The sequence below is a fragment of the Falco biarmicus genome, chromosome 9, assembly GCF_023638135.1.
Source record: "Falco biarmicus isolate bFalBia1 chromosome 9, bFalBia1.pri, whole genome shotgun sequence".
Classification (NCBI taxonomy): Eukaryota; Metazoa; Chordata; class Aves; order Falconiformes; family Falconidae; genus Falco; species Falco biarmicus.
The window spans coordinates 47,422,887-47,438,206 of NC_079296.1; the positions used below are offsets into that span (position 1 = coordinate 47,422,887).

General features: G+C 38.9%; 1 protein-coding gene across 3 annotated transcripts in view; it reads left to right on the forward strand.

The window, feature by feature from the left end:
- Nucleotides 1-10,692, forward strand: part of POLR3A (RNA polymerase III subunit A) — a 41,090-nt gene extending 30,398 nt beyond the window's left edge. For 2 of the 3 annotated variants that reach the window (XM_056350849.1, XM_056350850.1), the window contains 8 exons: nucleotides 351-521; nucleotides 1,130-1,223; nucleotides 1,334-1,426; nucleotides 1,863-2,027; nucleotides 2,704-2,868; nucleotides 3,193-3,324; nucleotides 4,667-4,799; nucleotides 8,688-10,692. In XM_056350849.1, coding sequence (XP_056206824.1) covers nucleotides 351-521; nucleotides 1,130-1,223; nucleotides 1,334-1,426; nucleotides 1,863-2,027; nucleotides 2,704-2,868; nucleotides 3,193-3,324; nucleotides 4,667-4,799; nucleotides 8,688-8,836 — 1,102 coding nt within the window. In that variant the 3' untranslated portion in view covers nucleotides 8,837-10,692. Of the gene's footprint in view, nucleotides 1-350; nucleotides 522-1,129; nucleotides 1,224-1,333; nucleotides 1,427-1,862; nucleotides 2,028-2,703; nucleotides 2,869-3,192; nucleotides 3,325-4,611; nucleotides 4,800-8,687 lie in introns of all 3 variants that reach the window. The other variant, XR_008823800.1, reaches the window with a different exon arrangement.
- Nucleotides 10,693-15,320: the final 4,628 nt, after the last annotated feature.

The following is a 15,320-nucleotide window of genomic DNA, read 5'->3' on the forward strand; positions in this document are numbered from 1 at the left end:
GGGGGGTCTGGAAATGTTAGCATATGGGATTTCCCTGAATGGGGAATCCTCAATCTACGGTTTGATGCTGAGGAGGAAGAGGACAAGTGTTGTGTTTATTGTTATGGATGTTATCCTGAATCTGTAGAATGCCTGTAGGACAGGGCATCTTCTTTGCTAGAATGAGATCAATCTTGAGTATTAGAGACCTTTTAACTTACTTCCTGTTCATTTATTATTAAAAATTAAAAGGTAACGAACTTCTCACGTATCTACCAAAATAGTTTCTGTCTTTGCTTGCTTAGGAATTTATACTTTATTCAGTTCTATGTCTCTTTCTGTATTATTTTATGAGAGAATTTCTTTATCAGGGCACAGATGGAGCCTGGTTCTGCAGTAGGAGCTCTTTGTGCACAGAGTATTGGTGAGCCTGGCACACAGATGACTCTGAAGACTTTCCATTTTGCTGGCGTTGCTTCAATGAACATTACTTTGGGTGTGCCAAGAATCAAAGAAATCATTAATGCTTCAAAGGCTATTAGGTACTAACGTTGTTCTGGTTTGGTTGTTTTTGGTGGGTTTTTTTTCCTTTGCCTAAGTGAGACTTGATGGGTAAATTTGCAATACATCATAGACTTTCCCTGTTTTCAGTAATAGACTAGACAATGTTGATGCATGGGATACCCAAATAAAAAAGATCTAATACCTATCCAACTAAGTGATACTTGGGGCCAGAGAAGAGAGAAGCTTCATTTTTTCTGAAAATCAAATGTGGTTAAGTGGTTACCTATATTTAGTATTCTAATAAATGTCTCATATACTGTGAAACTTTCTGGAGTTCAGCAGTAGTTGAAGCATACCTATTCATGAAGCCATACTTAAATAATGCTAGAGTGGTGTTGCCGTGAAAACAGTCACTAGTTACTGTGTTACAATCTCTTGTGTGTTTGCTTATTTTTACCAGCCTGAAGTACATAAACAGTAATTTCCTTGGGTGTACCTGAGGAAGCTGAAGGTCTCTTACCTTTTTAAATACTATTCTAGAGATGAGATAGGTTCCATAAGGCAAACTGGAATTCAAATTGCTATCTGTAATCTAGCTGAGCAGTTTCCTCACTGTTTTATTTTTTTGTATCTTTACTTTTTGTAGCACCCCTATAATAACAGCACAGTTGGATAAAGATGATGATCCTGATTTTGCCCGTCTGGTTAAAGGAAGAATTGAGAAAACTTTATTAGGGGAGGTAGGAAAAATTGTATTATTGCTAATACTTTAAATGTAAAAGTTAGCCAGTTGTTATGGGGCATTTAAACTGTTTTCACATGCTAACTATTTCATCCTTATCTCTTAAAGATTTCAGAATATATTGAGGAAGTGTTTCTTCCAGATGATTGTTTCATCCTAGTGAAGTTGTCTTTAGAGCGCATTAGACTACTGAGGTTAGAGGTGAGTTGTTCAGGTCTTAGGCAGAATATTCCTTGGGTAAGTTCCAAAGGGCCTCTTCAACATCACAAGTCAGACCAGTGGAAGTTTAAAAAAAGAAAGTGAACAGAAGATGTGCTGTGGCTACATTATATCTGGGGTTGGGTTTTTTCTCCTTGTCAAGTGAGTAATTTTTCCTTTATTTGGGAATGAGAGAACATACATTCATTTCTTGGTGCCTTGCTTAACCCAAGGATGGCATTTCTGTCTGTTAGTCAACACGCAGGCCGCTACCCTCAGCACAGGATAGTATTTCATACAATTTATAAGAGTCACAACTCCCTGTTATTTTTCCACGTTCTGCTTTTTTATATTGTTGAGAGACTGCTGCATGTATTTGGGCAGATTTGTATCTGTTAAGAGAGATATCCTGATGTTTGCTGGCTGACTTCTGCCACAGGTGAATGCAGAGACTGTGCGCTACTCTATTTGCATATCTAAACTCAGAGTAAAGCCTGGAGATGTTGCTGTCCATGGAGAAGCAGTTGTATGTGTGACCCCTCGTGAAAACAGCAAGAGTTCAATGTATTATGTATTGCAGTCCCTGAAGGAAGAACTCCCAAAGGTAAAAACAAAGGTTGTTTTACGTTTTTGTGGGAGGTGATCAGTTATAGTAATTTGGAGTTCTATGGTGGGAAGATGAAGTAATTCTTGTCAGTATTGTCAATAAACATAGGCTGAGTCCGTAACTCTTAGATTGTGATGCCACTGCTTTACAGCTGAAATTAAGCCTCAGTTAGTAATCTTCAATTACTAAATTAAATTGAAGCGTTGATATGTTCCTTACAACATTTATTGAAGCATTCGGAGTGCAGCAGTTGTATGAAATAGTGGTAACTTCTTCCAACTGCATCCAGAGCTTAACCACATGACAGTATCTGGCATTTTTACAGCTTTTGCTGTGAGGAGACAGTTTACTTTGATTTTTAAAAATAGGCATAAGTGAACGTTTATTATTGGCAGGATGCCCTTTCATTTGTGTGGATATATCGCCAGATCTGAGTGTGAGGATATCTGGCATAAAATATAAAATACAGATGAGTAAGGTTTGTAATATGGTGTGAATGTCACATTTGTACCTAGCGTATTGAAGAGCAGGAAATCTTGTTTCATATGTATTTTAATTGAGCATTTACTCCAAAGACTGGTGCTTCTAAATAAGTTTGAATGCTAATAAAGTTTACCTTTCTATACTGTGCACACCAAAGTTACTAGGGGTTTTTTTTGTTTGTTTTGTCAAGGTTGTAGTGCAAGGTATACCAGAGGTTTCCCGAGCTGTCATTCATATTGATGAACAAAGTGGAAAGGAAAAATATAAACTTCTAGTTGAAGGTGATAATCTGCGAGCTGTTATGGCTACCCATGGAGTGAAAGGAACAAAAACGTCTTCTAACAACACTTACGAGGTAGCGTTTAAGTGGGTACTGTGGGGTTTCCCCCATAGCATCTTTGTTACAAGTGCTTGTTTGTGCTCAGATGCAGCAGTTGATGTATCATCAAGCCTGAGTTCACTAATAGTTGTCAGAATGCATTAACGCAAGAGAACAATTCGACTGGCAGCACTGTTCACTTCGAAGCAGCTTTTTCTAAAACTATTTTTAAAACAGAGAAATGCAAAAGGGTAGTAATGGAAATGGAGTATTAATCTGACATCAGTCAGTATTTTTTCCAGGAATATACTTGCTCTAAGCATTTGATTTTTCATTAATCTAACATAATCTCTTGTGTAGGTAGAGAAGACACTAGGGATTGAAGCTGCTCGGACGACAATTATCAATGAGATTCAGTATACAATGGTGAACCATGGTATGAGCATTGACAGGAGACATGTTATGTTGTTGTCTGATCTAATGACTTACAAGGTTTGTACTATGTGTTTTCTAAATGTTACATTGTCCTGTTTAGGCAAGTTAATTTTACCATGTTTGAGAAGGACAGATGAGCTAGGGAGATGGGAATCGCTTATAGGTTTAAAGAATTGTGAGTTTCACTGACCAAATACTGTTGTTTGTTTACCAAACAAAATGCTTAATTAGTCTGGTTCTTGGGCTTGGGGGGGAGAAGGCCTATTTGACTGAAAACAAGTTGATATAATGAGTAGGGAATCATAATTTCTCATTGGAAATAGGAATCCTAAAAATTGTGGTATGAAAATCAACTGTTTGGGTAGCCATGCATGCAATTTAAGGCTTGCTGTGCAGAAAACCACATGGGGTGTGGTTCATAGCAGCTGCACTGTATATGAGAGTCTAAGGACACAGACATTACAAATAGAATCAGATTACATACAGAGTATAAACAGTCTTCCAGAACTTGTTAGTAGAAAATCGTGTCTGTTCTTTATTAATTGGCTTTCTTTCCTTCACACCCATTGTGATTTTTAGATTTGAGTATGCTTAGTGAAGTAAGATTTTCCACTTTGTCTGCCAGAGTGCAAGGGTTTAAATTTGGGTAAGCTGGATGAAGGAGTTCTGACTTCTCCCAAAACTGTAGGGCTTTGTTGTACTGCGCTGCAGCAGTCCCCAGGGCTGGCCGCGTGGAGCTGCGACACGATCGTAGAAAAGGGTAGCAAAGTGCAGCGGTTTACACTTGTTGGGCTCCTAGCGTGCATTCTTTTGTCAGTACTTCTGACTTGTGCTTCTGTGCGCAGTCTGTTATAATTAGGGTGTTAGAAACAGAGGCAGAAATAAACCAAGTTAGCTTAAAAAGCTAATTACTTTTTTTCTTGACAGTGAAAAAATGAAGATTTAATGTCTTCTGTAAGCTCCTGGCAGATGAAGTCACATTTGTTAGTAGACAATCGGCAGTAGCTTCAGCACAGTGCTCTCAGACCCCAATTTAAGTTTGTAGCTCAGCAACTACTTTATAATTGTGTGGTTTTTCTCCTGGCCATGTTTCTTTCAATCTTGCCGATGTTCTTGCTTTAAAAAAAAAAATCTCTATAAAAGCTGCTTTCGTGTATGAATAATCACTTCTTGTTTAATGTAAATATTGATTGCTACCAAACTGTTATCCTTCAGGATGTTTTAACTGTGAAGCAGCATATTATGACAACGCTATATTGTAGATGGTAAACTTTTTACTTGTGTGTGTTAGGGTAAAAACTACATTTCTGTTGTTCACTTGATTTTTGCTTCTTTTGCAAGCAGCAGGCCTCCAGCCACAATTGTGATAGTCTGTCTTTGGGTTTTTCCATCAATCAAGGGCGAAGTGCTGGGCATTACTAGGTTTGGACTGGCAAAAATGAAGGAAAGTGTGTTGATGCTGGCTTCTTTTGAAAAGACTGCAGACCATCTCTTTGATGCTGCCTACTTCGGACAGAAGGATTCTGTTTGTGGTAGGTATTGCAAATTCTGTTGCGGCTTGTGGTCCTTACCGAGCATCTGTAAACCTCTTCAAAGCACTGGATTTTTGCTCTTGTTAAGCTTTCTGTTCAGCTTACCTGTCAAAAACTTTGAGTCTGCGGCTGATTTATCTAAGCTCTTTATTCTAGAGGTCTGCTTGATGTTTCTCTACTTCTAGTCTCAATCAGAGATCTTGAAGTCAGTCGCGTATTTGTTGTACGCTTCTTAAAGCAGCATTTTAGTAATTCGGGCTTACTTTTCACTACATAGCTCAGTGAAATACCAGGAAATTTGTCTCGCTATCAGGAGTTCTCATTTTTAAGTTGTGAAAGTTTGTGTATCTTCAACACGTAGATTTGCTTAATGAATCTAGTAACCCCATTCAGCATTTAGGTTTTGGTTTCATTCCTCTTAAGAAGTATGAAGAGATGTATGTTGCAGGTAGCATAGGTGAATCATTACTGTGCGTAGTGACTGCTTATCTGATTTGTCAGCTGTACCTAGAAACAAACAGAAAGGGAAAGTTCCTGGCTTCTTCAATTAGTTCTGCTCTAAACAGATAAAAATGGTGTGTGTGGTTTTGGATTATTATTTTTTTTAATTATGAACCTTGTTTATCAGTACTTTACTCATTAACAGAACAGAGAAGATCCCTGTCCTGAGAAATTTCTTTTTAAATGCATCTGTTCTTCAGTTTTAACGTTAAGTTTGTTAACATCAACTGAATTATCTTCTCACTCAATTCATGACAGAATCTGATCAGAGTTGAAAAATATATGTATACATGCAGACAAGGGCATGCATGCACACATACAGACAACCAAACAATACTCAAGTAGGTTAGTCTTGTCATATTCTGTTAATCTCTTAATTTTGTGTTTCTGCCGTGTACTTTAATATTTGGAATGGATGTTGTTTTTCTTTTTTTAAACTCCTTTGCCCCAGTTCTTCTCAGATTTCATTCTCCTTTAAGCTACATAAATTTTGGAATGATTTGTTAAAAAGCCTCTGTCTAGGACATAAAACAGAGAAAAGGAGAAGTCAAGCAGCTTTCACCCTCTTCATCGTCTTTTTACGTAAAGCCTGCTGTCCTAGAGCTGTAACTGCTCATTTGGGGTTTCTGAGTGTTAATGAAATACAGAAATATGAATATGTCATGTTAAGATTTACTAGTTTATATGTATTTCTATATGGTCTTAGAAAATGTACTCGATTTCAAACAGTGCTTTGTGGACAGTGTATTTTCTGAATTGCTGGAATCTGTTAGAAACCTTTGTATTACTAGTACATAATACACTAATTCGTATTTTAAGAATTCTGCCACTTTCTGACTGTCCAGATGAGTGTCTTCTACAAGAGGGGGATTTTTTTTTCTCTTTTTTTTTTTTTTTCTTTTAATTATTATTTGTCCATAGCTAAAGCAAAGATCCTATGGGAGACTGATTCAATCCTGGACAGTAAAGTAAAGAATATGTTTTCTCAAAGCCCTCTCTAAGCTGGTAAAATCTTATTTTGAATAATGTGGAAACCAATGATCTTTTCGTGTTGCCTTCTATATAAATGTTTTAGTTCATATAAGGAAATGGAATGGACAAAACAGAAAATTGTTGTCTGTCTTCCAAAAATGAAGAGATGATACTGGCTTGCTTGTATGAAAAAGTGCGGTGCAGCTGCCTGACCCAGCCATCGCTAGCTATCTCTTAGAATTACTGTTAAGACTCTTACACACTCATGGGCTTGCATCTTCAGAGCAGGAAAAAGTTATAAATGTTGCCAAGAGAAATGAGTATGTACCCAAAATCAAATTGTAGGTGCTGTACTGAATGGCATCTCAAATCAGTGCTTCTCCTGAATGTGTAGTTATTAGACCATGTGGCCTTTGAATCACTTTTGTTTTGAAAGATGCTTCCCCTCCCCCCCCCCCCCCCCCCAAGAAAATGGGGAACAGCTGATTTGTTCTTTGCCTACATAAACAAGCATTTTCTTTTAAGAATTGCTGCTCTCACCTTTCAGTAGGCACAGCGGGTTGCAACTAGACCAGAGAAATACATCCAGTACCAGCAGCATCCAGTGGATGCTGGAAGCAGCGTCAGCAGTAGTCGGCAAGATACCGCTTAGAGATACAGTCCATTTGCCTTTCCATCCGCTTCCCAAAAAGCAGCCAACAGCGCTCTCATGTCTAACTTGTGAGTAGGACCCCAGAGCTACAGCTCACTGCTGTGACATTCATTGCTGAGGAGGTGGTCTGGAAGGGAAATGTCAAAAATAAGCTCTGCAGTAAGAGCAGTATGACTGGCTTCATCTCCGCCTGGTTTCTTTCCAGCTGGAAGTGAGAGCAGCAGTTCATAGCTGTCAGCCAGATGCTTAGATCTGTAATAGTTTATAACCGGTGCTGTTACGAGACCCTGCACTGGAGGGGGCTTGGGTGGTCATTAGAGCAGTGTGTGCTGTCCTGGCAGTTCTTCTGCCATCAACAACATCTTCACCCATCCAATATGATTGTTGTTGGCTTCTAGTATACATTAGTCTGAGCCGATATATAACATCCACTTGGTTGTTAGTGGCATGTTCTGTCTGCGTGTTTCCTGCTATACGTGACTGTTGTCAGATGCTGTGAACTAGTACATTGCCCGTGAGGCAAAAGGGAGGTGAGGGGAAGGCTTCTGGGTGTTTACATGGAAGGCTTGCCAAGGAAGAAGGATTCCCAAAATCCAAATGTAGTTTCCATGGTTTAGTGGCTGGCTCAGGTTGAAAGGCTATTGTGCAAAACTAGGTAAGTTTTAATCTGCTACATGTTAGAAAGGTATTTCCTTTATCCGTTGTAACGTGCATGCTATAGCGGCTATACGAAATAGTGGACCTAAATATACAGCAACTTCTAAGACTTCTACTTTGCACAAGATTTTTAAGTGCATAATGTTGGCGAATATGCAGCAGAAATGCAGCAGCGGTCTAAGAGCAAAAATAAAAAATCTTCATTCATATTCTTCATTCATTCATTAATAATATTCATCTTAAATTATCAATTGAATCTTGCCAGAATGTTGAGCAAATTTATTTTCATTTTTTATGCAGTCAAAGGTACAGCTGTTTATTATTATTTTCTTAAACAAGTATGTGAAGGATGATAACTCTGATACTCCTGAGAATGCATGAGTGTCATTTGGATCATAGCAGTATGCAGAGGAAAAACCCACTGGTTGCTGATAGCTTGCTTTTAATGTGGGATGTTCTTTGGAAAAGCTGTATACCTCAGTAGATCTGGAATATAAACATGTCAGCGTGTTGCTGTGAAAATGCTGTAGCTATCAAAAATAGTTGGGACAGACTAAACCTTAAAATTCCAAACAAAAAAATGGTGAAATGCACAAAGCGCCACAGGTGGAGCAACGGTTGCCTCTGTCCCTGGGGAGCTGCGGGGGTTTCAAGGGGACTTGGCCAGGTTTGACACAAGTCTTAGCACCCAGAGAATGAACACGCAGTAACTGTGCCTTTCATCCTCGGCTGTTGGCACCGAGTAGAGTGTGTCTTCACCAAAACCAAACCACCCAAAGCGCTCTTGTTGCTAGAGAAGGTGTTTTGGTTAGGCTGAATGTTTTTCATTTTGAGAATTCAAATAATATAAAATACTGATCTCATGACCATAACATGTACAAAAATAGTTCAAAATTGGTTGTGTTTCTCCCCCTGTGTAGAGGGGGGCAGGTTCTGGGAGAACCCCAGGGGGTTAAGGAGTGACTTTCTCACCTAGTGAGGAGATCTTGGTTTTTCCATGCGAGGTTCCTGGAGATCTGATAGGCAAGGCATACAGAAGGGGCAAGTGAAATAGTTTTGTAAATCCTTGCTCTTCAGATTGTCAATATGTTGGGTTTTTTTCCTAGGTGTTTCCGAGTGCATCATCATGGGAATTCCGATGAATATTGGAACAGGACTTTTTAAACTATTGCACAAAGCAGACAAAGAATCAACCCCTCCTAGGAGGCCTCTGATATTTGATGATAATGAATTTCATATTCCCATTGTTACATAGCACTTGGACGTGATACGAGATAGCAAAACAAGAAACGGCAAGGAAACATCACTTAAATTAAGAAATTTGTATTATCTGTTCTATGTGTCTTAATAACTGTGAATTGATAAGCCAAATACCATCAAAAGAATTGTTCAGTCGTTTACCACTTGTTAGTGCAGACCCTGAAAGGGGAGGCTTCTCTGCACCAGAGAGGAAATACAGTTGAAGTGGATTTTGCCGGGTACAATTTTATTTTTCGTGTGCTAGAACTAGATCTTTGTGTTAATGGTGGAAGTTATTAACTCAGTATTAGACAAGTGTATTCAGACTTGATTAAAAAACCCAAAATTGCAAGAGAGTTCTGAGAAGTTGCGGAGTGCATTTGGAAATGGCCTTTCAACAGGAGCTGCAGCTGTTAAGAACAGGAACTTCAGAAGGCTAGAACTGAGTCTGATTAATTCATACTGAGTTAAAACTTCAGGAGTGCTGTTGAAAGTGTTTGAAATAGTTGCTCTTTGCTTGTGGTTTGTGTTGTTTGTTTTTTTTTTTAAATTGTTTTATCCCAAGTTACTATCTGGTAAATAGTTTTCCTTCCCAGGATTCTGATTTGGGTTGTACCTGCAAGAAGGTGCATGTTGTAAAGCTGCTATTAAATTCTGAGAAGACTGTTATAAGAACATTAGAAATTATGAATAGCTTCTTAGATTATAGCAGCTATTAAACTGCTGGAATCTGTAATTTACAGCAGCTTTAGTTTTGGGAGTGTTTCATAATTGAGCAGGATAGTCTGAACAACCTAGGTTTTTTTTTTTTAATATATAAAGTAGAAATAGAAAGGGAAGCTGTTTTCAAATTATTTCATGGCAATCCATGAAAGTATTTTCATCTTTAGCCCACTAGAGCAGTTTTCAGAATGAAAATAGATTCTAAATTATTTTAGTGTAGTTTATTTAAGTTTACCGTGGTGCTATGGAAGGGAAGTATCTTAGTGTTTTTTTGTCAGCTGTCTTTGGATATTCAGTGTGCTCGTAACATGGGTCAAGGCTGGAGAGAAACGAAAGAGAGAGAGAGGAGAGCTGAAGTTGTGCACTCATAAAATTGAAGTAGGCTGCTGAATGATCCAGCATTTGAAAGTGAGCAAGTTGGTGCTGCTGTTTGTCTTCATGTAGCAAACAAAAAAAAAAAAAGTGTAAGGCTACATTTGGAGAATGTAGTTAAATCTGTTAAGTCTTGAAGTGCCACTGTGTTTATTTTTTAAATCATTCTTCATGCAGAGAAGACCTGATGTACAATTCAGCATGGCTGTTGTGAAATTATTTTGTATTTTCGGTGTGATACTAAGGTGTAACTCTGCCTAGATTTTGGCAGGGTAAAGACTGAGAATGTAATATGTTTGGTATCTGCTCTAAAAGCCATATATATTTCACTATCTCTTTTTTAACAGTAGAAATTTCAGAATAAACTAAATTTTTCTGTTATCTCAGTGAGATTGCCATCTACAGATTTGTAAGTATAAAAGTCTAGCTCTTCCTTTTAAAACATGTAAGGGGCCAAATGGAGTGAAAGCCCGTAAACCTTTCCTGTGGATAATGACTTCATTTTATCATGGGAAATCCTACTGAAGTGCTTGGCATTTTTGTGCATAAAGATATTTCTGAAGATGTAAATGAGTGGGATTTGTACTGGAACGAGTAACCACCTCTTTTTTTGGGGGTAGGGTGGAGTTGTTTCGGGGGGATTTTTATTTTGTAAATTTAGCGAAATGGTATTTAAATGGTGGGTTTAACTCTTGTACGTGTTAAAAGTGTTCAGTAAATCACATCTGTTGCCGTTGTCTTTAATACCACAATAAAGAGAGGCAGAGATAAAGAAAATGTTGACCTTGTGTTTGTTTCTTGATGCATTATATTTGTGCGTATTTAATTTATGAATGACTTAACTTCAGTCTCCCTCATTTGCTGAGTTATTGAGACAGTTCAGAATTCTTGAGCTTAAATCTGAGGTATTTACAACCAAAATGAATATGTAATAGAAAACCTATCTTGTGTTTGTATTTTTTGTAAGCCTCTTACCCTCCAAGCAGGCTATGTGCTTCCTAAGTTTTTCAGCCAAAAATAGATGGTTTACAAAAGCGTTCTGAATTAGTAATTATTGTTTGGGCTTTCTGTACAGTCAGTAGCAAATTAGCTGTTGGATTTCACTCATAAGCATCTTCTTTTAAGGGTCATTTTTAATGGTGAAAGACATTTTGGGATATTGCTTAAAATTTACATTTCTAGTAATTGTCTTAGCTTTAATCAGGTTTCATTTTTAAAAAATAGTTTTGTACATTTTCCTCTACTTTCTAATACATGTGCTAATTGAAATTAAATATGAAGTTAAATGTCAAATTTTCAAGAAAAAAATCATTTCTGAAGATATTAGATTAGATAACAGTGGAAGCCCTAGAACAGAACATCCCTGACTACCACATGTCTGTGTAGCAAAGCATCACTGATACATTTATGATGTCTCAGAATTGTTTGGGGACTTCCTACAGTAAAACCACTTGTGAAGCTAATTGTTCCCATAGCCTAATGACTAAAGCTTTTAGCAATTGGGTACTACCATTCTAATTTGATCACCAGATGCCCTGAAAATTGTAAGAGTTGTCCGGCTCCCGCAGAACCGAGGCGTTGAGCTTAGCAGCCGAGGGTGGCTGAGGAATCTCAAGTATGAGCTGCGCAGCCAGGGGTGCAGGAGGCAGCAGGGCCAGCTGCCAGGGCAGCCTGCCGTGGTACCCGGATCCCTGTCAGCGCTGCTGATGGCGTGGCTTTAAGGAAGCAGCAATTGGCTACCAAAAATCATGTAGTTATTTATAAATATCCCTATACTGATCTGTAGTGTTCTCCATGGTTTTTATCTGTTCTAAAACAAATGTAACCTTTTTTGTAATTGTCAGGCTTAGAAACTACTTGATAAGTTAGTGTTTATAAACTGACCTTGATTTACTTTTTTTTTCCTCAGTGGCATCTCCTGATAATACTACTTTACTAAAACTTGCGAACGGTTTTGTCTTAATCTCAAGTAAATGGCAAAGCAGATAGATTGTCTGTATTCTTTCAAGGTTGGTAGTTTGGGATTTTTGTGGAGTGGGTAAAAAAAACCCCTTCCATCTCCACTGTTTCTGTCTAACAATAGGAGTAGCTGAATTATTATTTCTAAAAATGCTTCAGTAGATACTTAGGGATGGAGGGAGCTTCTCTATGTCTCTCTTTTGCCCTGAAAAACAAGCAAATGACACCCCACCTTTGGAGCACAGAAAATGACCTGCTCATCTGGTGACAACTCCAAGGAGCAGCCTGGAGACCTGGCCGTAGGTGGAAGGCTGCAGTATCTGCTGACCGCGCTGTTCGTAGCAAGGGAGCGGCTGAGCTCAGCGGTGGGGGCAACACCTCCTCAGCCGTGGGAACAGGGCAGAACGCGAGCAGAGGTGGAAAAGGACAATGAAGAAATCAAATGGAGAAGCTAAGTAAAACTGCTTCCTGAGGCTCTTGCGGAAGGGGTGGGTGTTGGCTGTGCGGTACGTTTCTGTGGCAGCTGTATGGATGCAGGATGCAGCTAGGAGAGCATTCAGGGAAGACGAGCACACGTCCAGGGGCTGCAGCCGTTGGTGGTGGAGCTGCGTCGGGTGCGCAGCGCCTGCCGCTGCTGCCTGCGTGTAAGCTGGAGTGCTTTTGCAAGCCTGTGTATTCCTATTGTACAGTGTGTGTAGCCTACGTGATTTTGATAGAAGACTAGGTATAGACCTGACAGGATTGTAGTTTTTACCTGTGTGGTTTATGCTAATCAGCAATCTGTGACTGCTTAACCTGTATCCTTTGGCAAATTACTCTTCTCTCCCCATAGTATGGGAAGAGTACTTAAGGTGGAAGTATTATGCAGGCAAAAATTGTAGTTAAAATTAATTGGCAAACCAATAAGCAGAGAGCAATTTCTTTTTTTTAAGACATGTCATTAAAAAAAAGTAATAAAGTATTTTATTATAGTATATTTATCGGGAAACTACTTTACACATCTCTCGTCTGCAGAGAGGTAAGAAAACAGAAGCACATGCTGTATACGTTTCCTGTTAAGAATATGGGAAGCTGGAAATAAATGTAGAGATGTGCTGCTTTGGTCCATAACTTGAAGAGATTTAGTATGGAGGGCTATTCCTTTTTTTGTTTTATGCTTTTAAAATTAAAAAAAAAAAAAAAAAGGCAAGCAAATGAACGCTATATCATATAAATTAACTACAAGCAGGATAAAATTTGCTTTCTTCAGGACGAATACTCCTTAATGTTTGATCATTTGTTACAGTTTCTGTGTAAGCTGAAGGAACTATTGCAACAGGTAATTCCTTAATTTTGTATCACTATGCTTGCAGACAGGAATGTCTTCAGAAACCCACAGCCAACAGGATGAAGATTTTCATAGTATCCGCATGTTTGCCTAAATTCTTCCATAAATGTCACTGACAAATGTTGTACATCATGTAATCAACATGATTAGCTAAAGCTGTGTACTTGGACCTAGAAAAGTCTGTCAGTCATTAAATACGTGGAAAAAGCATAAGAAAATATGAAAAATTGGGCTGTGGTTTTTAAATTATCCAAGAACAGAAAAACTAAAAGGGATCAAATGAGAAAATAGTTAATATTTTAATGCACAAATATTTGGCAGGTTATTTGGATGTGATTACAGCATTGATACCAATGCGTAGCAAATTTATCTTGAGGAATAAATTCCAAAACCTCACAGGAAAACCTGAAAGGCTGAAATAAAACAAGCCCTTTGACTCTTGTGTGTCAGTGCTTGTGAAAATGAATTAAGGTTTCCTGTAACTAGTAAAACGAAAATTTTAAAACGTTCCTTCAAGTGAAGTTAGATCGTATCATCATCTTCCACTAGAGAGCAGTGTTTTGTTTTGGGAGAAAAGGGGTTTGGGTAGCAATTCTTCATTTTTCTATTAAAAATGCTTTTTGCGGGCTGAAATGCAACTATGAGAAGGAAGGTTACCTGTTAATCTCCTTCCTCAAGCATATGCTTTTAAGGGAATTGATTTTCCTAAAGAAGCAAAGAGAATGCAGACATGGCTTTTCCCAGCTGAGGACTTGCTTATCTTCTGCCTTATCTGGCTTCAGAAAAACCAACCAAACAAAAAAGGTAGCTACAAAAAATAAAAAAAAGAAGCTTCTTCTACAGTAGAAGGCTGTAGTCGTTCCTGAGGTAAGATAGCAAGTTGCTCCTGGCAAGCGGGAGAAGAGCGTAGCCGTAGCTGTACTGCGAGATGTCTCTTTTGTCACAGCCTTTTGCACGCAGCAATGATTGTTACAATCTGCGTTCATTCTTCACAGAGAGACTGAAGTACGGCTCCAAGAGCTGCTCCCAAGCATGAAGTTCTGGCAGCTCGCTGGGTAGCAGCTCACAATCTTCGGCTGCTGCTGAACCCCAAAGCAAGGCTGTATTCAAAACACTTGAAGGTGCTGCTGGGACATGCAGGAGACCAACGTTTAGGATGGACAATAATAGGAAGCAGGCGCTGTGTGTGTACGGACAGCTGAACACAGCCACATTTATGAAAGATGACTTCCACTTTAATGTCTGAAAGGTACAGGGATGCCTGAAAGGTACAGGGATGCCTGTAGCTGTGTTAGTTCCTACCATATGTGTAACAATTCCTGTTTTTGGGGTGAGAACTTGTATGTTGACTGGCTGTGCTTAGGGATTCCGCTGGCCGTGAGCTGCTTTGAATCCTTCACCACCACAGTGTCTTCTAGTTACACATAAAGCCACTGTGTGCATCAGATGGTAAAAGGTGTTTCTTAATCCAAAGAGTCTGTCTTGTGAGTTCAAGCCTGTGAGATCAGGAGTAATTGCATGTTCCTTTTGGAAGCAATGATGGTGGGTGTGGTGGACGTTGCACAGGAATAGGGTGTTTTCTGCAGGTGTTGAGGAAAGCAAGCTGAAAAGACAGGGAATGCAAAGGTAAGCAAGGGGGTATGGAAGCAGAATGGTGTGGAAGTTCGTATCTCTTGGGTGGGGTGGGGGGGGTGTGGTACAGAAAGGTACCAGCTAGATAAAATGACTCACAGATGTTTGTAATCTCTACAGGGCGTCCCAGGGAAGTGATGGAAATAGCTGGAAAAATGATGTGTATTCCTGAGAACTAAGATTTCATCACATGTACTGGAGTTTACTGTGACAACTGATAGTTAAATCACTATTTGTTCATTAATGACTATTAACAAGTGTCTGACAACCCTGAATTCTTTCTTTCAGTTATTATATCTGGTGATAATATTCTTTCAACCAACTCTGCACAATTTTAGCTCCTTACCTGCAAGGCTAACCTACAGTTAACTGTAAAAATTGCTCTGTGTGTTGGGTTTTGGTACGGCCCACGTGGAAGATCATATCTGTAATTGGAAGGCAAGCAGGAATCTGTCTCTTAGTGCTGATACTTGCAGTTAGATCACAA